The sequence below is a fragment of the Clarias gariepinus genome, chromosome 20, assembly GCF_024256425.1.
Source record: "Clarias gariepinus isolate MV-2021 ecotype Netherlands chromosome 20, CGAR_prim_01v2, whole genome shotgun sequence".
Lineage (NCBI taxonomy): Eukaryota > Metazoa > Chordata > Actinopteri > Siluriformes > Clariidae > Clarias > Clarias gariepinus.
In genome coordinates, this window is record NC_071119.1 from 26068093 (window position 1) to 26090416 (window position 22324).

At 41.1% G+C, this 22324-nt stretch overlaps 1 protein-coding gene across 1 annotated transcript; it reads left to right on the forward strand.

The window, feature by feature from the left end:
• The first annotated feature begins 11973 nt into the window (after positions 1-11973).
• On the forward strand, positions 11974-17608 carry LOC128508446 (macrophage mannose receptor 1-like). Its single transcript, XM_053479789.1, has 5 exons — positions 11974-12049; positions 15811-16203; positions 16295-16633; positions 16957-17048; positions 17226-17608. Exons 1-5 carry the CDS (start codon positions 12013-12015, stop codon positions 17331-17333), a joined length of 969 nt encoding a protein of 322 aa, XP_053335764.1. The 5' UTR covers positions 11974-12012; the 3' UTR covers positions 17334-17608.
• The last annotated feature ends 4716 nt before the right edge of the window (positions 17609-22324 follow it).

Here is a 22324-nt window from a genome sequence, read left to right on the forward strand (position 1 = left end):
TTTTTTGCGCCGAATTTAAAATTCAGTGCATAGTTATTATTGACAAGGAGTCAAAATGTTAAAAAATGTTAGAATGTTAAAGCTAAAAACCACAAAGTCTGTGGTCAGAAAACATGGAGTATATTGTAGCGTTTTTACCGCTAAGCAGGAACTTGGAGAGACAAGTGAGCTTCCTGGCTGCCCAAAGCAATGGCTGGGAGTATTTTAATTGGTTTTGAACACAACGGCACATTCACAATCACAGTCACAAACATAAGACATACGTTCTAGCCCTCACACACACAACCTGGCCGAACCCACTAATTCAAACACCTTTCCCCAACAGGGTGACAACATAACAACCCCTCCCGCAAAGCATGATCGTTCCCAAACGAAACCCCGCCCACGCCACATTGCCCCCACCCGAGCTGTGACCGTCCCCGGTCACCACGGCGCACTCAGTCTAACAGGCGTGACGGTGGTCGGCGCTGGCGCTGGGAACGCCGGAGACTTTTTGCGGGGGAAGGGGGGCCGTCGCCCTCCTCCTGAGGCGGACTGGCCTCCACAGAATCCGACGATGCCCTGGCGTGGGGCTGATAAGGAGCCAGGCGGTCCCTGTGGAGCATGACCAATCGCGATCGCCCCGTCAACCGCACCCGGTAGACCACTTCAGAGAGCTGTGCAACGACCGTGCAGGGGCCCACCCAGTGCGACATAAGCTTAGGTGAAAGCCCCCTTTTCCTTCCGGGGGAATACACCCAAACTTGTTCCCCAGTAGCAAAGTTCCGCCCCCGGCTGTGAGTATCGTACACGCGGCGCTGCTTAACCCCCGGCGTCCGCCAAGTGTCTACGCGCCAACTTGTGGACACGGCACAGTTTGTCTTTCAACGAAAAAAAATAATCCAAACCCGGTTTCGTGTGTAAATCCACTTGTGGAGGGGGCCCGAACACCAGATCCACAGGCGTGCGCAACTCGCGACCGAACATTAACGCAGCTGGCGTCAGTTGTGAGGACTCCTGCACTGCGGTATGATAAGCCCAAAGCACGAGAGGCAAATGCTCGTCCCAATCCTTCTGCCGGTCGCTGGTAAGCACGGCGAGTTGGGTGGTGAGTGTTCGGTTAAAGCGTTCCACGAGGCCGTCACTTTGTGGATGCAGGGGCGTGGTGCGGGTCTTTTTCACCCCGAGGTGCTCGCACACCGCTGCAAACACCTCCGCCTCGAAGTTACGCCCCTGATCGCTGTGCAACTGCTCCGGGACGCCGAATCGGCTGAACACCTCATCCACCAGCACTCGAGCCGTGGTGGAAGCGCTCTGATCAGGAACAGCAAATGCCTCCGGCCACTTAGTGAAATAATCCATGGCCACCAGCACATAACGATTCCCGCGATCGGAGATGGGGAACGGCCCCAGAATGTCCACGCCCATACGTTCCATGGGCGCCCCCACCCGAAAGTCTTGCAAGGGTGCTCGTGAGCGCTGGGTAGGGCCCTTCTTTGCCGTGCAGACGTCGCATCTGTGAACAAAAAGTTCACTATCAGTATGACAGCCCGGCCAGTAAAACCGAGCACGCAACCGCCGCAGTGTTTTAGTTACCCCGAAGTGTCCAGAACCTGCATGCCCATGAACCATCCCCAGCACACATGCCCGCAAAGTCCGCGGCACCAGCAGTTGAAAAGATTAGCCAGGGCCACATGGCCGTTCCCATTGGCGGTAGAGTAAACCCCCCCACAACGCTAGTCGGTTAAACTGCGAGTGGAGAGCTTTTTCCTTTGGTCCCAGGTGGGCAACGGCAGCATAATCCGGTCTCTGGCCCGCCTTAACCCAACCTAATACCCGCTGCAGCGCCGGGTCCTTCTCCTCCTCGACCATTAGCTGCTCGCAGTCCAGCTGTGGCACAGGCGAAACGACCACCGGCGATGGTTTAGGTGACGCAGTAGTCCGGCTGCACGCCGGCTCGGACGGCGGATTACTGACAGAGGCTCCGGAGGACTGCGCAGGGAGGATGTTCTCATTCACGGGGGTCAGGAAGTGTTTGGTGTCGCGATAACCCACGCGCTCTTCAACTCGCTCGCAGTGCCAACAACGCTCTTTGCTACACGGCCGTCGGGACAAAGCATCGGCGTTAGCATGCAGTTTTCCCGCTCGGTGCTGGACGGTTAAGTCGTAGTCCTGCAACCGCTCGAGCCAGCGCGCCAACTGCCCCTCGGGCTCTTTAAAACTGAGCAGCCACACCAGCGACGCGTGATCGGTCCGCAGCAAGAAGGATTGCCCGTATATATACGGCCTAAAATGCTTAAGGGCCGCGACGACCGCTAACAGCTCGCGCCGCGTGACGCAGTAATTTTTCTCCGGTCCAGACAACGCGCGGCTGAAGTACGCGATAGCACGCTCTTTACCCTCGGAAACCTGAGACAGTACAGCCCCCAGACCTACATCGCTTGCGTCCGTGTCGAGGATAAACATACGAGACGCGTCAGGATATCCGAGAACGGGCACGTGACCAGAGCTTCCCGTAACCGAGTGAAAGCACGCGCGTGCACCGTGTCCCAACGAAACGGCTGATTCTTTTTCGTGAGGCCGTGCAGCGGACTGGCGATCATGGCAAAATCCTTCACAAACCGGCGATAGTAAGAAGCTAACCCGAGGAAGGTGCGTAGCTGGGGCACATTTAGTGGTTCAGGCCAATTCTGTACCGCCGCAATTTTGGCCGGATCGGTGGCAATCCCTCTAGCACTAATTACATGTCCTAGGAAACCGGTCTCTCGCCGCAACAGCTGACACTTTTTGGGGTTGAGTCGCAAATTCGCCCGCCGGATAGCCAAAAATACCTCCCGTAGGTTAGCTAGAGCGACCTCAAACTCCCTGCCGTGCACCAGTAAATCGTCCAGGTAGACGACACAACGGTTGCGAGGAATATCGGCTAACACCTTCTCCATCAGCCGTTCGAACGTAGCCGGAGCGTTACATAGGCCGAACGGCATGCGCCGGAATTGCCATAGCCCTTGCCCGATCGAGAACGCGGTTTTAGGTCGCGCTTCCGGGGCGAGCTCTACTTGCCAGTACCCGCAACGTGTTCCAGCGCGTCATCTATTCGCGGCAACGGATAGGAATCTTTGCGCGTCACCTCGTTTAGCCGCCTGTAATCGACACAAAACCGCCACGATTCTTCCTTTTTGCGCACCAACACAACCGGTGAAGACCACGGTCCGGACGCTGGCTCTATTACGCCCGCGTCGGCCATCTCACGTAGCTTTTGTTCAGCGATAGCTCGTTTAGCTAAGGGCAGACGTCTCGGATGTAGCCGAACTGGAGCTGCGTTACCCGTATTAATCGTGTGCTGCACCAAATCGGTATGTGTGCACTCGCGCTCATCAACCGCGAAAATGTCCGCGAATTCGTGTAACAGGGATTTCACAGTGTCGGCCTGTGTCTGACTTAGCCCTACGCTGCTACGCCGCCAAAGCTCGGCCATGATTCTCGTTCGGTCTACTACCGGATGTTTACATGGTGCGCCTACCGGAAGTTCCGCCCCCCTGGTGCGCTCCACTAACATGTCCGGCTGCGCTTTGGGCACTAGCAACCTGGCTAACCCGAAGCTACCACGCAACGTTCCGTCATCGAGATTCAATACGGCCCCCCACCTTTCCAAAATATCCAACCCCAAGATACAATCATCCTCAATGTCGGCCACAAAGAACGGATGAAAAAGAATGATTGCACCTACTTGTATTCGCACTGTGCGGCAGGCCCGTATCTCCAGATAGCTCCCCGAAACGGTGCGAATGTTCACAGCTGGAGCCGGCAGCATACGACAGCGATCGCCTTGTGCTAGCACTCCCCAGCGCAGCAGCGAAACGGTAGAGCCGGTGTCCACGAGCGCTCGTAGCGAAACGTTGTCCAGGCCACAGTTAACGTAGACCCCCGCGCGATTTCCTACATGTCCTGACTGGAGGTTGAGATCGGCACTCGGGGAAACAAGGAAAGCTGTGGGAGGCGGCTTCCCCTCGGCGCCCCCCGAAGCTAGTTTAACGGCTGCTGGGGTACGTTGTCCTCAGGCCTGAGAGCATTGCAGCGGTAATCCGGCGGTCCCTGGCCTCGACGGGTAGCCCTGTCCCCGGCCAGGTTCACCTACCGAGCGGCCCCGAGCAACGGGAGGTCGCTCGGCTCTTTCGCCGTAGCGTTCCGCCAAGATGGGCTAGGCGCGCTCAGCCTCGCGCAGCGCCTCAGCCAGGGAAGCCGGTGCCGCTAACCGGATGTGCTCACGAAGCCGCCACGGCCGGATTCCTCGCAGGAACGCACGGCCCGCTAGCTCCTCCTGCTGGGCGGGCCCGAACTCCGGGTAGCCTCTGCGCGCGAGAGACCTCAGGTCCATGGCGAACGCCCCCAGTGGCTCAGAGGCGCTCCGCACGCGGGTTGCCAGCTCCTCACCCGCGGCCTCGTTACGGTCCCCTGCGCCGAAGCGGAAACAGAGCGACTGCTGCAGCTTCAACCAATCCCCCCGCTCATCAGCCCGGAGATCTTGCAACGCCCGCAGCGCGTCACCCTCCAACGAGAGGGCCACCCGGACGGCTGTTTCTGCCGGGGACCAGCCCGCGAATTTGGCGGCTAGCTCTACTTGGGCGATGTACGCGTGGGGATCGCCGGCGCCGTTGTAGGCTGGTAGGCGCAGCTGCAGGTCGCTTCGCTGGCGGACGGGGCACGGAGCTGTAGCTTGCTCCGGTGCCGGCGCCGTGTCACTGGAGGAATCCTCTCCGAGGTCCAATGCCGGAACCTGGAACGTGCCGCTCCGGTCCGGACGCCGCTCTTTGCCCGCGCTGGCCCCATCAGGGAGGGTCTTCTTCCTCCTCAGCTGCTCTGCTACTCGGCGGCCTATTTGGATCCTCCGGATTTCCTCCGGGGTGCGCTCTAACTCGCGACTCTCCATCCCACTTCTGACACCAATTGTAGCGTTTTTACCGCTATGCAGGAACTTGGAGAGACAAGTGAGCTTCCTGGCTGCCCAAAGCAATGGCTGGGAGTATTTTAATTGGTTTTGAACACAACGGCACATTCACAATCACAGTCACAAACATAAGACATACGTTCTAGCCCTCACACACACAACCTGGCCGAACCCACTAATTCAAACACCTTTCCCCAACAGGGTGACAACATAACAACCCCTCCCGCAAAGCATGATCGTTCCCAAACGAAACCCCGCCCACGCCACAATATTTTAGGTGAAAATTACACAGCTTACGTTTATTCCTAAATTGGAAAAATATTTAAAATTCTACCTGTAGGTGGTTTAACATGTGGATTAGCATGTCTAGGTTCTTAATACTACTGAGGTTAAAAGTTGATGTTTTGGGGTTTTTTTTATTTGTTTGTTTTTTTTATGGTAAAAGTCAGTCAGCTACAATATTATTCTATTAATATTTGAGAAATACAATATTTACAATATTATTATTAGGCTGATCCTAAGTTAACCAGTTTGACATAGTAAGTTAGTTTTCGCCTTTTCTTAAAAAAATAAAATAAAATTAACAAATAAATAAAAATAGTAAGTTAAAGTTACTGCATGATCATTTTTTGCAAACCAGTATTTTTATTATATATTTATAGAGTGTCCAGTGTTTAACAGTAGTTCTCCATCAGCACCACATCATCAGTCAGCTAAGCAGCTGTTGACGAGTAAGACAAGACTGATGTAGCTGGTGAGAAAGCTTTCTGATGATTGATGATCACAGGATGATTGTCACAATGCTGTGGCCTTTGTGTAACTCCTGTATAAATCATACTTTAAGTTGAGCAGTGTGACACTAGATTTTGCTGGTGTGTGTTATGTTGTGTAAATTGTAAATGTATTACTCAATCAGTACAATATAAATCAGTATATTGTATTTTGCACATTTAAGTTTATTCTATTTATGTATTTATTTTTATGCATGGGCTCAATTTACAATTTAGTGGTAATATTAGTGGTAATATTTTTAATATTGCTTAATAACTTGCTGGTTTTAATGTTGTGTTGGACTCTGTATGGACACTGACTGGTCTCGGGTGTTGTTTGTTGTGGCTTATCACTGTATGCTGTTAATTTAGGATTTTTTATATGTTTAATAAAACTAACATTTCTCATTTGTGTTTCATGCATCTCATTTATATCTGGCTTTGCATAAGTAAATGAGCGATAAGCATGTTGTAAAAAAATATAAACAAATAGATATTCAATCAAATTTAATATATTATGAAGTATATTCTTAAATATACACTTACCTAAAGGATTATTAGGAACACAACACTAATACGGTGTTTGACCTACTTTTGCCTTCAGAACTGCCTTAATTCTACGTGGCATTGATTCAACAAGGTGCTGAAAGCATTCTTTAGAAATGTTGGCCCATATTGATAGGATAGCATCTTGCAGTTGATGGAGATTTGTGGGATGCACATCCAGGGCACGAAGCTCCCGTTCCACCACATCCCAAAGATGCTCTATTGGGTTAAGATCTGGTGACTGTGGGGGTCATTTACATACATTAAGTATTTAATTTATGATTTAAATATATTTCTCAATATATGAAAAGTGGTAATTCCTTATACATTTTAAAATATGTGGTAAAATAATATTGTAATTGTAATATTGTAAAATGTAGTATATTGTAAATATATTTAGATCAGAACACTAAATCATTCAATATATTGACAGTTAATATATTAGATAAATATATTTTCTTTGCATAAGTGCACCGTCGCTGTCTTTAATAAAACATTTGGAGTAATTCGATATCTGCCATTGTTGTTTAAAAAAAGCGAAGCTACGGTACACAGTGCATCTGTAGTATAGAATAAACAAATTTAATCAAATTTACATGTCAGTGTTACCGATTTAAAGAAGAAGAAGAACAACAACTAGAAGAAGTGACTCCACCAAACATTTGAGTCTGACTAGTGAAGCTGTGGAAGACGTTAACCTGCAGCACAAATCTAGCATTGCAATCCCAAGATATCCCAATATTTGATTGACCTAGATTACAGCACATTACATGTAATGATTACACAGCACCTTCTCCCTAATAACCTCAGTTATGTTTCTGCTTCATTGCCACTCTACATGTCATCACCCATACACTGCTTCAATCAGGTGCAGTGTAACCCATAAGAACATCCTACTAGGGAAATTCTCAAAGATCCAGATGGCCAATCGACATGGTCTTAGGTGTCACTTGTTTTCCTATGAAAAAACAGGACTCTTTGTTTTTATAGTTTCCACTATGAAGTCTTACTTGAAATGTTAATCCTGCACTGGAGAAGGGTGCTACTTTTATTTGCCATGACGATATATCCAAATTACTACAATGTGGTTAGCACTGTGGCCTTGCAATGCTATGAGGGTTGGGGTTAATGACCTTTGCACACCTGCTTTGCCGACCTAAGCACAATACCACCCACTGTCCACGTAGCCCATACCCGAATCTCCTTCTGAAATGAGCACAACAAAAACTGCCGCTAGAGTGTAAATTTAATGGATAATAACAACTTCCTAGGTTCATAAAATTTAAAACCACCTTGGGCATATGGTCAAGGATGAAAAGAAAAGATAAAATTATAATTCCATTATAAATTTGTTATAATTTTTTACAATGTTTTAGAAGTGTAGCAGAGTGTGATCAAGAAAAAAGAAAAAGGCAGAATAAATAAAACCCTTAATTGCAATCCTAATAAACAAAAATATATCATATGTTTATAGATAGAGCCCAATAGAGGGCACTTATTGTGGTACTTATTAATCATAGCTTAATACTATACTTGTGCAAACTTCTTGTTTTGAAAACACAATATATGACATGAAAGAATAAGAAATATAAACAAAGCATATTTGTGATAATATGAATAATTTATTATTAAAACATTTCTTTCTGGTTGTACACCTAAATGCCAACACCAGCCCTAAACTGGGACCTGCAGGACTCCTTAAAATCCCAAGATTAACCAAAACATTTAGTTAATCAGTGAGGTCATCATGACCCAGCACCTGTTCCCTGTTTACTCCTCTAAGATTATTCTGTCTCTCTGACACAGTCCACATCATTACAGGTACTCTGCTTAAACAACGCTGTTATCTTGGTACATTTCCTTGCATAAAGACCAGCCCACAAGAACGTATCACCGGGGAAATTCCCAAACTTCCTGATGTCCTGTCAACACTGTCTAAGGTGACACTGATTTTCCTATGTAAAATAGAACTCTTTGTTTTTATAGTTTTAAATGGTAATCCAACACTGGAGGAAGGTGCTATTTTTATTTTTTTTGTCAAGAAAATATATTCAAATAGTCACAGTGTTTTTCCCCTAAAACTGTAAAGTGTTTAAGAATCTAGCAAATCTAAAAATCCTGGTCTGTTTCTCTCCCTTGCTAATTTATTGTTTTGTTGAAAATTCATAAAAAAAAAAAAAATAAATAAAAAAAAATCACAATTAAGTTCCCTCTACATTATTTTGGTTCGTCAATCGGTTAGATTACATCTTACTTCCCCGAAATCTTAGCAATTATAACCAAGAAGAACCAGTCAGGATTTTATAAGGCAGGCATACAAATACTGTTCATGTGGAATGATATATCTGATTCTTAGTATATGGCTATTGCACTAAAAGCAACCTGGTGAACCCATTCATCTCCTGTTTATTGATTAGCGGTTGAATTTGTTTACATAAGAAGTATGATGATAAGAAGACATCTAACAAAAAATCTTTCTAACAAAAACATTTAGTTCTGCATGAGGTCATTTAAAACTCTTGGGGTCTGAGGGTGTTTTGGGCCCTGGAGAAGTTCTGACATGTATTTAGCACAAACTAGGCTACAATAATATGTGAGCAGTATGTGTGTACAAGTTTGCATTTTGGAAACAATAACTATTATGCATGGTTAAGGAAACAAAAAAAAAAAAAGAAGATATTTAAGTAGCACCCAGTATGGAAGTAAGGTCTTCATAGACAAAGGGCACATCAACTAAAACTGATTTTGCTCTGTTTAGGTGGTTTCTGTTCCTGGAATTTCCTCCCAAGTCGCAACAGCCGGATAGTCACGTTACTACTGCAGAACAGTACACTTACATTTGGGCATTTGGCAGACGCTCTTATCCAAAGCGACCTACATTTTTATCTCATTACACATCTGAGCAGTTGAGGGTTAAGGGCCTTGCTCAAGGGCCCAACAGTGGCAACTTGGTGGTTGTGGGGTTTGAACCTGGGATCTTCCGAACCGTAGTCCAATGCCTTAACCACTGAACTACCCCTGGCCCAACGCTTCTACAATCTGCAGCACTCAGCACTCCGTCTCTCATTGTGAGCCTTCTTCAATGTCGATACTCAGTGACTCATTGTTGCCTTAGTTCTTCACTCCTCACAGCCAGCCTTCTCCTCTTATTCCACTTGGTGCCCCTTTTGTATGTCTTGCATTATATCACCTACACTCACTGTACAGCCATCCCCTATAGTTTTGCTCCACAAACCTCGTTATTTTAAAACACATCCTCTCACTCTTACAGCCACTCTATCAATTAACGAGGCAATTCAGCTGAGTCACCGGTTTGTCTAACTATAAATTAGAAAATAGGAAGTTCACTTTAACTTAGCATTCCAATAACCAGTCAAAATAAAAGCTGTAAAATGTGATGTAACAAAATAACAGTACAAACACAAAACATGCAATAAAAATAAACAGCATTCATTGAAACATTGAAATATACATAAATACATTCTCTTAAAAAAATATAACAGAGAACGTCATTACCCTGTGACACTAATATTCAGTACAGAAGCACCACCTTTTGTGTGATGATACTTAATTATATACCTTATATATCTACTGTAACAGGTTATGATACAAAAAATATTAATATGTGATATAGAAAAAAGAGGCGGCATGGTGGTGTAGTGGTTAGCACTGTCGCCTTGCACCTCCAGGGTCTGGGTTCGATTCCCGGCCAGGCTCGATTCCCATCTCTGTGTGAATGGAGTTTGCATGTTCTCCCCATGCTTGGTGGGTTTCCTCCTGGTACTCCGGTTTCCTCGCACAGTCGAAAGATATGCAGGTTAGGAGTTCCCTAATTGGAGTTCCCAAATTGCTCTTTGTGTGTGAATGAGTGTGTGAGTTTGTATGTGTGCCCTGCAATGGATTGGCACCCTGTCCAGGGTGTACCCCGCCTTGTGCCCTAAGCCTCCTGGGAAGGCTTCAGGTCCCTGTGACCCTGAATACAGGATAATGCGGTATAGAAGGTGAGTGAGTGAGTATGGAAAAAAAACTTGTCCATGCAAAATCTATGGGCACGACTTAAAAAAAAAAAAAAAAAAAAAACATTTTGCAGAAACTTCTCCAGACTTTTGGGTCTGACTAGTTGGAAACCTTGGAAGGGGTCAAACCTGCAGCCTAAATCTATCATTAAACCTCCAAAAAATAAAGGTCTTTTAACTACATTACAACACATAGCATGTAATCATGGCACATTAATTTGTTTCACTTTGCTGCATTGTTCACAAAAAGCAATCTTTACAAGAATGTAAAATCAGGGAAATTCCCAAATATCCCAATGACCAGTCAACATGGTCTTAGGTGACACTGCTTTTTCCATGTAAAACAGGAATCTTTGCTTTTATAGTTGTAAAATTTCAACATGAAGTCTTGTTTTAAATGTTAAGAAATACTGTAGAAAAATGAAAATTTATTCATATATTATTACTATTCCCATAACATTGTAATGCGTGTAAATATCTAGCACAACATCTTTTTCTGACCTTTAATATATGTTGTAGATCTTCGTTTGTGATAACAATATGCTGTTGTCCTGTTGTAAATCTGTAATTTTTTAATTATCACAATTAAGTTGCCTCTGCAGTTTCCCTTGGTAAACTAAGGGAACTAGATTTCATCACACTGCTACAATCAATATAAAGAATTTATAAAGCAGCCATGCAGCCATGCTAATACTGTTTATATAGAATGTCATATCTAATTATTAGCGCATTGCTGTTCCACACTAAAACCAGCCTGGTGAAGCTGTTCAGTTCCATTCTACAATATGCTGGATCTTGAGGTTGATGGACCAGCATTTGGTTTTGTTTAAATAAGGAGCCTGAAGTCTAACTAATGCTTGAAGTAATATGCAAATCAGCCTGCGTCACACATGTTGTTTTTAGGATAATCTTTCTAGGATTATTAGGTGACCTGAACAAGTAAGTGTTTGAGAAAGTTGTGTGCCAGCAGCAAAGATCTAATGCAGAGCAACAGAAGAAACACCAGCCTTTAGATTGCCATAATACAGGTATGTTTTAATGCTCAGTGCCCATCCTTTAAATTTATTGCAGAAAACATGTATTAATGAAGTGTAACAAGAATATTGTCGTGGCTGAAATTGGTGTACTGTAGACCAGATCCTATTTATTAATTACATACTTCATGAATATACTTTTATCAGTAAGCAGTATTGCATTTTGTAAAAATTTTATTTTGTATAGGATAATATAAGATCAAATGTGCTGCAGTTGTATACATATGTTATGTAAAACATAAAAATGTAAGCAGATTTAATTATGTACTGAAAATGATAAATTGTGTTAAGTGTCATTGTTAAGTCATTTGGAGACAGATAAAAATGTAAAATGTTGTTTAGAGTGAAGTATATGAACAAGTAACTAGACAATATAATAGATGCAGAGTAGACAAGCATGAAATAAACATGACATGGCATAAATCACACAATCACCAATGACACTTTTTACAAAGGACACTAGAGCAAGACTGCTATACAGATGTGATTAAAATCCTAGAGCTTCTTTATGCATAAATGTGGTTTAGGTGTTCACGATCATAGGACATCGGCAGTAACTAATACCTTCTGTAGTCAGGCATTGCTATTGATGTTTAATATGACACCTATTGATGATAATGATTGATCTTGATCATTAATCATTTGCACAAATTAATCTCTGTATTTTATCCCCACATACTTTAAGTTTGTACTTTGGATTGTGAGTCTACTGCTTGTCCACCATGAAGCTGAATCTTTTTCTTCTCCTGTGTTTCACTGGTAAGAACTGTTAAAAAACCACTCTTGAATAATTGATTGCTACTGAAATTAATATAACATTTTATAAACTTCTTTCTTATTTAATATTTTTATTTACTATATTTAATGAATTGTTTATTACATGTTTAGCAACTTCTTTAACATATTCATAAAAAATATCTACATATAAAATAAACATTTTAATACAGTAGGTAGAACATTATGGAAATGAGTAGGAGAAAGAAAAAAATGTGTATAGAGCATAGTGATCTGATTGTCCCTGATGAGCAAGCCAAGAGCGACCTCGACAGTGGCAAGGGAAAACTTCCTGAGATGGCAATAGGAAGAAACTTTGAGAGGAACCAGACAGGTAACGTCCTCATTTGGGTCATAACAGATAGCAGGGATTAATCTGCAGTCATACTGTTTGTTACACAGCTGGAAGTTCAATATAACAAACGATGTCTAAGTTAACATGAAGTCTAGTTCAGTTTGGCACCAGCATGGCAGTAGGATGAGTCAGACAGGTGCAGAGGGGGATCTGAACTGCTGGGAGCTCAGGAGTAGAATGTGTAGCTCAAACCATCATTAAGCAGAATCGTGCTGGAGGTGGTCGTTTTCTGGTTGCCTCAGGATCCTTGCAGAGTTGGCCTCTGTCTACTGGATATATATATATATGTATATATATATATATACACACACACACACACACACACACACACAGTGGCTTGCAAAAGTATTCGGCCCCCTTAAACTTTTCCTCAATTTATAGATTGACATCAGCAGGCTCCTTGAGTCAATACTTTAATCATCTTAGAACCACCTTTTGCTGCAATTACAGCTGCCAGTCTTTTAGGGTATGTCTCTACCAGCTTTGCACATCTAGAGACTGAAATCCTTGCCCATTCTTCTTTGCAAAACAGCTCCAGCTCAGTCAGATTAGATGGACAGCGTTTGTGAACAGCAGTTTTCAGATCTTGCCACAGATTCTCAATTGGATTTAGATCTGGACTTTGACTGGGCCATTCTAACACATGGATATGTTTTGTTTTAAACCATTCCATTGTTGCCCTGGCTTTATGTTTAGGGTCGTTGTCCTGCTGGAAGGTGAACCTCCGCCCCAGTCTTAAGTCTTTTGCCGACTCCAAGAGGTTTTCTTCCAAGATTGTCCTGTATTTGGCTCCATCCATCTTGCCATCAACTCTGACCAGCTTCCCTGTCCCTGCTGAAGAGAAGTGATGAGCATGATGCTGCCACCACCATATTTGACAGTGGGGATGGTGTGTTCAGAGTGATGTGCAGTGTTAGTTTTCCGCCACACATAGCGTTTTGCATTTTGGCCAAAAAGTTCCATTTTGGTCTCATCTGACCAGAGCACCTTCTTCCACATGTTTGCTGTGTCCCCCACATGGCTTGTGGCAAACTGCAAACGGGACTTCTTATGGTTTTCTGTTAACAATAGCTTTCTACTTGCCATTCTTCCACAAAGGCCAACTTTGTGCAGTTCACGACTAATAGTTGTCCTATGGACAGATTCCCACACCTGAGCTGTAGATCTCTGCCGCTCGTCCAGAGTCACCATGGGCCTCTTGGCTCCATTTCTGATCAACGCCCTCCTTATTCGGCCTGTGAGTTTAGGTGGACGGCCTTGTCTTGGTAGGTTTACAGTTGTGCCATACTGATGATGAATAAATGATTGCTTGAACAGTGCTCTGTGGGATGTTCAAGGCTTTGAAAATCTTTTTGTAGCCCAAGCCTGCTTTAAATTTCTCAATAACTTTATCCCTGACCTGTCTGGTGTGTTCTTTGGACTTCATGGTGTTGTTGCTCCCGATATTCTCTTAGACAACCTCTGAGGCCGTCACAGAGCAGCTGTATTTGTACTGACATTAGATTACACACAGGTGCACTCCATTAGTCATTGGCACTCATCAGGCAATGTCTATGGGCAAATGACTGCACTCAGACCAAAGGGGGTGAATAATTACGCACACCCCACTTTGCAGATATTTATTTGTAAAAAATGTTTGGAATCATGTATGATTTTCGTTCCACTTTTCAAGTGGACACCACTTTGTATTGGTCTTTCACGTGGAATTCCAATGAAATTGATTCATGTTTGTGGCTGTAATGTGACAAAATGTGGAAAAGTTCAAGGGGGCTGAATACTTTTGCAAGCCACTGTATATACACACCATAAAAAAATCTAATGTTTATAGAGGGCCTCAGCATTAGGCAAATACAATATCAGACAAACAATAACATAGAACCTTTTTCCACAATGCCATTATTTATTTTATAAAAATGAAGGCAGAAATGTTCATGTGGGCAATACCGAGCACCACCACAATTCAACAGCTTGTAGATCCAGCTTTAGAAGCAGTAACTGGAAGTAATCATTTCTTTTATGACTTTCTTTGTCTCTCAAATAGTTTTGGTCCATTCTGCTTGATAGCATTGCTTCAGTTCATTGAGGTTTGGTGAATTCGCTTATGCACTAGGCACTGACACAACATCTCACTTGAGTTGAGGTCTAAACTTTGACTAGGCCATTCCAAAACATAGATGCTTTTGTTTTTCAGCCAGTTTGATGGAGATTTACTGCTGTGCTCCAGATCATAGTCCTATTGCATGACAGAATTTTAAACAAGCTTTAGCTGTTAGACAGATGGCTTCGCATTTGACCCTAGAAAACTCTCTTATACAGAGGAGTTCCTGGTCAACTTAGTGACTGCAAGGTGCCAAGGTCCTGTGGGAGCAAAATAAAGCCCAAGTTATCACCCCTTTACCACTGTGCTTGACTATGGGTATGAGGTGTTTCTGCTGAAATGCTGTTTGTTTTTTCCAAACTGATCATTTGGGTTGTCATTGACTGCACAAATAGAAGTCATGGGATGTAGCTTTGAGATTCTTCTATATTTTTCTGAGCATTACACAGTCTGATCTTGGGGTGAATGTGCTCGGATGTCCACTCCTGGACAATTGGCACCTATCTTGAATGCTTTCCAATTGTGAATAATCTTTCTCCCTGAAAAATGTTGACCTCTGACCCCAGTTATGCTAGGATATGTGAAGAAAGAATTTTACTATGCAGTAACGTACAGTACTGTATATGTGACAAACAAAGGCTTAACTTAACAAATTGTTTGGAAATAGTTTTATAACTATTTATAAATTGACATCAGCAAGAAATGTTCCTCTAAAATTATTGCTTATGTCTTTTCCTATTGACATTGTGAGAACACACACCGAAATGCTTTAAACCAGCAAACTGCCAAAATTTCTGCTTTTATAAAAGGTCTGCACACCTGCTGATAGTGAATTAATCAAGGGCTGATAATTAGAAGCACTTGGCTGCAAATTAACTTTCTAAATGCTGTGGAAGCAGTAAGGTGCTTAGTATTGCCTGCATGTTTTTTTTTTCTTTTTCTTTATCTTAGTTCTTGTTAAATAAATAATTGCGTTATAAATGTTATGTGTCCATTACATTTGTTTAGTTAATGTAAATAAGTTAACTGACCAGTAAACAATGTTCTATTTGCCAATCATATACTTCAATTCCCACTGTACATGTTTTCTGTTCTGGTATCATTTTCACACCCTTACTGAGGAGAGATTCCATGCGCAGGGGGGACAATGCTTACTTAAACTTCACTTACTTATTGTCTCTAAAGTAAACAGCTGGATTGCATTTTACATCACTAATATTTTAATTTATCAATTAGGAATATTTATATCCTTCAGTTGAACTATGTGATTTAGAAATAAGATATTTCCAACAGGTCTGGTCCCAGCTGCGGTATCCAACCCGCAAACCGTCTTTCATAGATATGAGCTGAACATGACACAGGCAACATGGCCCATTGCACAGAATTACTGCAGGGTGATGTACACTGACCTGGCAACGATCCTGAGTGATACCGATTTTTTAAGACTGAATAAAGAAACAACAAGCAAAAGTCTGACAACACCTGCCTGGGTCGGATTGTGGAATGATATCAATAGCTGGCGCTGGTCTTTAGGCGACCTCCCACTGAAGAATGTCACTTATACCAACTGGTACCCTGGATATCCTGTAAATGCTGGTGGAAAAGCAGGGTGTGCTTATATAGGCGCATCTTATTACTGGTTTGATGATGCATGTGCAACTCCGAGAAAATTCATATGCTACAATGGTGAGTCAATATTCTGAAATTTATTTGGTTAATTATGGTTTGACAGTTGCTGACAGAGACATGATCATTTCTCTATTTTTTTTTTTTACAGCTAATTTCACTAACTCTGACAAATTCATTATTATCATTAGTCCTACACTGCCCTGGCTTGAAGCTCGGGCTTACTGCCGACAATATCACACAGACCTGGCCAGCTCTCTTAACAGCTCAGACCAAAATATTTTAGTGCATGTGTTATCCGGTTATTATCCCTGGATTGGGCTATATAGAGACACTTGGAAGTGGTCAGATGGGACCAATGCTACAGACCTCAAGTGGGTTTCTGGAAAACCTGATAACGCTGGAGGAAATTCTAACTGTGCTGTGGTTTCTAATGGCCTGTTCACTGATGTCCCCTGCAGCAACCTGAACTATTTCTTCTGTCACACACGTGGGTTCTATTCTTAGTATTATTTCATAATTTTAATAAAAGGATGGCATGAGAGCAGGAGAGGTTTAAAGTTCATATATTTTATATAGACAACTATATATAAGATTCAATTATAACTTTTATATATTTAATTTTAGTGCAAATAAACAAATTATTCTACAATATGAAAAAAAAACAATTATGTATCAATAATGTAATATTAATTTTATTTTAACAGTTCATTATGTTCTTTAGGTACTATTATAATACAGTATTTATAAAAAAAAATGTTATGCAATGTGTGTGCATAATGGGAAGGAAAAAAAAATGTGTGTGTTCCACAGTTTACTCAACAAGGGGTCAGATAATGAGACTGCAGGTGGAGTCAGACAGCAGTGTGTTTGAACCTGCTGTGCAGTCGCTCATTTTAGAGCAGGTAAAATCTTTGGGAAAATTTATGTAAAATGCCTTGCTAGCACTTCTCTTTGGTGACTTGCTTAATGTTTTGTCATTTTCCAGCCTTTTAATCCCTTATTAAATCTTGGCTGCTCTTTGACGTAGATTATTACGCTTTTCATGGTTTTCGTTATTAAATTCTGATTCTGATCTTCAGATCAAGCAGCAACTGGAGGGAAATGGCATGTGGGAGAACACCACAGTGACCTGGAAGGTGCAGCCAGATGGACACATCTTCCACAAGAAGAAAAAGGATAAACTGTAACGTCTAAATGCTCACCATCAATCAAATAGATTTCAAACTGGCTGAAACTTTATTTAACCTGCAACATTTATACTTTAATCAGTAGGGGGAGTCAGAGGACAAGATTAGCCTGAGGTAGCGGAATAAATGTCGGCTGCATTCTGTTCAGATTGATGTTCCCTGTAAGCACACTTCACAGGGTCTTCAGCCATGTTAAGTGTGATTCCAAACCGCAGGGAGCAAGAATGTTCAGTTCAAAGAGGACTGCAAACTGTGTAGGGAATAAATGAACAACAGGTCTTTACTTCACAGGAAAAGGGAATAAAAAATCCTCCATAAGTCATTGCGTCTCACTGGAGCGTGAAAAAAAAAGGGAACTCGAAAAAAGATTTATATATTTATTATTATTATTATCAAGGATTTTATCATATTAAAAGGACAATCAATAATTTAATAAATAAGCTATTCACGTTTCTATAGTATGTTTTATAATGGTATCAGTTTTTGTTTCAATAAATATTCAATATTTAATGTCAGGCTTGTAATCTGTAAAAAAAAAAGCATAACAATATGTTCTATGTACACCTTGTAAATTAATCAAATTATGTATTTACTAGTTATATACATTTCAGTAGCATACATTTATTAATTGTATAAGATATTGATTCAATAAATATTTAATATCTTTTAATTTCCACAATGTGAAATCTCCACAGTAGCATTGCGGGTGTTTTAAATGGTTGAACAGAATGCAGTCGTCGTTTTAATGCTCTGTTTGTAACATGCCCACTGAACATACAGTAACTATAATATATCTATAGTTCTATTAGTTATAAGATATTTTTTATTTCCTGTATTTTTTATATCTATTTTCTGTACTAATAGGTATTAAAGCCATGCAATAATGTCATCAATCAACAAGTTCAAAGATAAACCTTTTGTAATGATTGTGTAGCTGTTATAGAAATAAATGTATTGTACTAATATTTTGATATAGGTGTTGTCTCATCATTTATACCTACACATCATCATCATCATCACACATTTTACATCACTTCAAATCTGTCCTCACATCAGCAGTGAACAGAGCAAAGTGAGAAAAATGGGCAACAAAACCAGTCAATCAGAGACCATATGCAGGTGCATTCCGATTGACTCTTGCCTTTGCAATCTTCCTGTATGTTTAAAGGTTTGTTGTGGAAAAACGTAATAAAAATCATCTTATAATAGCGAGTCTCGATATTAAACAAACACAACCTCAGCCGAACAACAACATCCCAGATAAAACTACTTTATTAGCCCAACGTTGGCAATTTTTTTTTTAACAAAAAAAAGGTCACTAGATGGCGCTTATCTTTGGGAGAAACCTAAAACTCCACAGAGGTCAGGTGCTGCTGATTAAGTCCCGAAGCCAAGCTGCGTTCAGGTTTTGTGCCTCTTTGCTCCTAACTACAGATGGGTTAATATTTCTCTAAATGAGATGTAAATACCTTGAGAAACATATAAAAGTGTTGAGAATCTGTGGTGGTAACTTGAAAAGCATGCAGTTAGTAGTTTTGCTGTAATGTGGTGAAAAAGATGTTAAACTAAAGACTATTATGCTAGGCTAATCCACCTGTTGACATGTTTTGAAGTACATTTTAATGTACAGTGATTAAATTATTGAGGTATTTACACAGACTGGAGTTACAGTTCTCGAAGGATGCTGTAATGTTGAAGAGGAAGATGATGGTGATGATGACAAAGAACAGCTGAGCTACAGTGACCAAGGTGATGGTGGAAGTATCGAGGTGAATGATGATGAGAACTTTTCACCTTGCTGAAAGAAAAAGTGGTTTTGCTAAATGTTTATTTTGTAGTTTATCATTATAGTGGTTACATCATATTTGCAAATAAATTTATGATATAAATGTGTTTTCTTATTATTGGTGTTGAAAGGAGTCTAATTTAATTTTCAATTTCCAACCTTGCTTTTATTTACTTAACCAACATTGTAACAAAATTTGGCCAACCTATCCTTAGCTCCACCAATGGGCCAACTTTGTGTTATCGGGCCAACCACTGACGCCAATGAGAGTTGTACATGTAGCAAATTTCTAAAACAGAGCTACAGAAGAAATGCCAGCTTTCACATTCTCATAAGACATTTTTAATACTTTATTAATGTTTTAATACTCAATTTGGTAAATAAAATTTGAATTTGAATTTATCCTTATTGTTATCCGAATTGACTAAAACATTAATTTAAATTCATTTAAAAAAACACACACAGACAAGACAAGCATGCAATTAACATAAACACACAATCAAGAATGATGCTACAGCACACACTACACCAAGAGTGCTACAGAGCCATGATATAAATCCTAGTGCTTTATTCAGTATGAGCATGGTTCAGGTGTTTGTGATCATTTCTCTTGGTGTATGATGTGAATTCAAATTTAAATTCAAAATTTATCTGTCACATACACAATCATACACAGTACGATATGCAGTAAAATGCTTAGACGACCTTAATTAATATACAGTAGATAAATATGAAAAAGAAAAATAGAAAGTAAATTTAACTACTTTCTATACATCTGCAATAACTAATATGTGCAGTAGTTCTACACCACTATGTGTGCTAATGTGACACCTGGCTATTTAATGATGTAAAGTTTGATTAAATAGTCTTAAATCACTTTTCATTTTTGACTCTGCATGTGAAATATGCAGATAAGAAGAAATTAAGTTTCATTGCAATAGAAAAAAATCAGTGCTATCATTAGTATTTCTATTCTAAAGCTGCAGTTTCTATCACACACACACCATACTTCCCATTCATTTTATTTTTTGTAATGCATCTAAAAATAACTTGAATGAAGTAGTGATCAGAAAAAAAATTTTAAACTCTAATTTACTGTAATCCATAGTCACACAATAATAATATAATTATGTTAGTTCTTCAGTGAGGTCATTTATCTAGATTACAGCACATAGCATGCAATCATGACACAACACTTGCTCCCTGCTCAATCCTTTTGATGTTTCTGCCTTTTCCATCTAAAGTCATTTAGTCTAAGATGATTTGCAAATTGTGAACTTGTGAACAAAGAACAGCCAATATATAATGACAACTTTCTCCATTTTATTGACATAATTAAACGTTTAATTCATGTTTAGCATTTTTTTTTACTGATGAAACATTTTATTTACTTATAAAACTGAAAAAAAATTATTTTGACTCAGCATTTCATATCTGTGCAAGTGGTAGTTTCAGCACATACTGAAATTCATTCATTCTCGGGTCTCCTCCGGGTACTACAGGTTTCTCCCACATTCCAAAGATATAAAGATTAGGGTTATTACCATTTCCATATTGCCCATACTGTGTGCAAGTGTGTGAGTCATGCAATAGATTGCCACCCTGTCTAAGGTGTACTCCACCTTGTGCCCAAAGTATCCTGGGACAGGCTCCAGGCTTCCATCGCACTGGATAAGCGGTATAAAAGATGAATGAATGATGAACAGACAGGTAGATGAGATGTAGCTGCTAAAAACTACATATTTTGCTTGTGGCAGTGCCCTGGCACACCAGCTCACTTGTCCAATAGAGGGCAGAACTGCCTGAGTATTTGACTCCTATGGGCACTAGTCCTTAAATATTCTAACTGTACTCTGCTCACAAAGCACTTATGGTTACATTCTTTGACAACCTTTGACTCGAGACTGTTCTATAATATGGTGCTCTGAAAAAGTATTTGATTATTGAGTATTTCAGTTTTATTTACTTTTTGTTACACTTTTTGCAATTTTAAAGTGATTTTTAATATTGTACAAGCATAACCTGTGAAAATACAAAAATGTAGCTTTTAAATGATAAATTTATTTATTAATGGAAAAAAAGCTGTCCAGACCTACCAGGCCCTATTTAAAGAAGTAATCCCCCCTAGCTAAATCATTAATGAACTGTGATTAACCACATTTTTGGAATGTCGGGATATCCGTTTGTGACCCATGCAGCATGACAATGATCCAAAACACACCAGCAAGTTCTTCTTTGAATGGCTCAAAAAATAAAATAAAATAAAATAAATAAAGGATCTGGAGTGGTCAAGTCCTCGGTTCCTCTTTTGCCACCAAGGTACTGTAGCTCTGGCTGAGGTGGGGAATGATCGCCTGCTTTGATTTCGGCACAGATTCAACAGGTCATCTTTTCAATGATCTCGAAAGATCATCATAATCAGAGAGATTTATTTCTGTCCTGAGTCAAATTAATTTCTCTCCAAAGTATTTTATTGATGATTTCTCCAGCCTTGTCTCAGACGATATCAATGGAGATAAGGTCTGGACTCTGTGGTGGCCAATCCATGCTTGAATAGTATCTCCCATGCACCCTGAACCAATCATTCACAATTTGATTCTGATGAATCCTGGCATCTTGACCTCAATTTTTAGGCACTTAATGTTTAATGAACTTAGACCTAATCAACATAAGCAACCCCAGATCATGACACTACCCCACAGTATGTACATGATGGGTGCATCACATCATCTGCCTCTTTTCTTACCTTGATGCACTCACCACTCTGGAAAAAGGAAAATCTGGATCCTGGAGCCCGATTTTGTGTCCCTGAAGCCATTGATTTAACTCTGCATTTAGCATAATTGTCCTGTTAAATTGCATAGTGTCTTCTAAAGTTCAGATTGCAGACAGCCACACTGACATTATCCTGTAGGATTCATTGATAAACTGATGGAACAATGCCAAACTGTCCAGGTCTAGAGGCAGCAAAAGCAGCCCCAAATCATGATCCTCCCACCACCATTTATCAATGTTGGGATGATGTTTTCATGTTGGTAAGCAGTTATATTTGCATGTCATATGTAGTGCTATGTGTTCTTCCCAAACAATTACATTTGTTTAATCTGTCCACAAGACATTATTCCAGCAGTGCTGTGGGTTGTCAGGGAGATCTTTGGAAACCTTCAGATATATATATTTTTTTGGAGAACGCTGACTTCCTCCA

Coding starts and splice junctions, on each gene's coding strand:
- LOC128508446 (XM_053479789.1), top strand. CDS start 12,013: ATGAAGCTGAATCTTTTTCTTCTCCTGTGTTTCACTG. Junction 12,050..15,810: donor TCTTCTCCTGTGTTTCACTG/GTAAGAACTGTT, acceptor TATTTCCAACAG/GTCTGGTCCCAGCTGCGGTA. Junction 16,634..16,956: donor CTATTTCTTCTGTCACACAC/GTGGGTTCTATT, acceptor TGTGTTCCACAG/TTTACTCAACAAGGGGTCAG.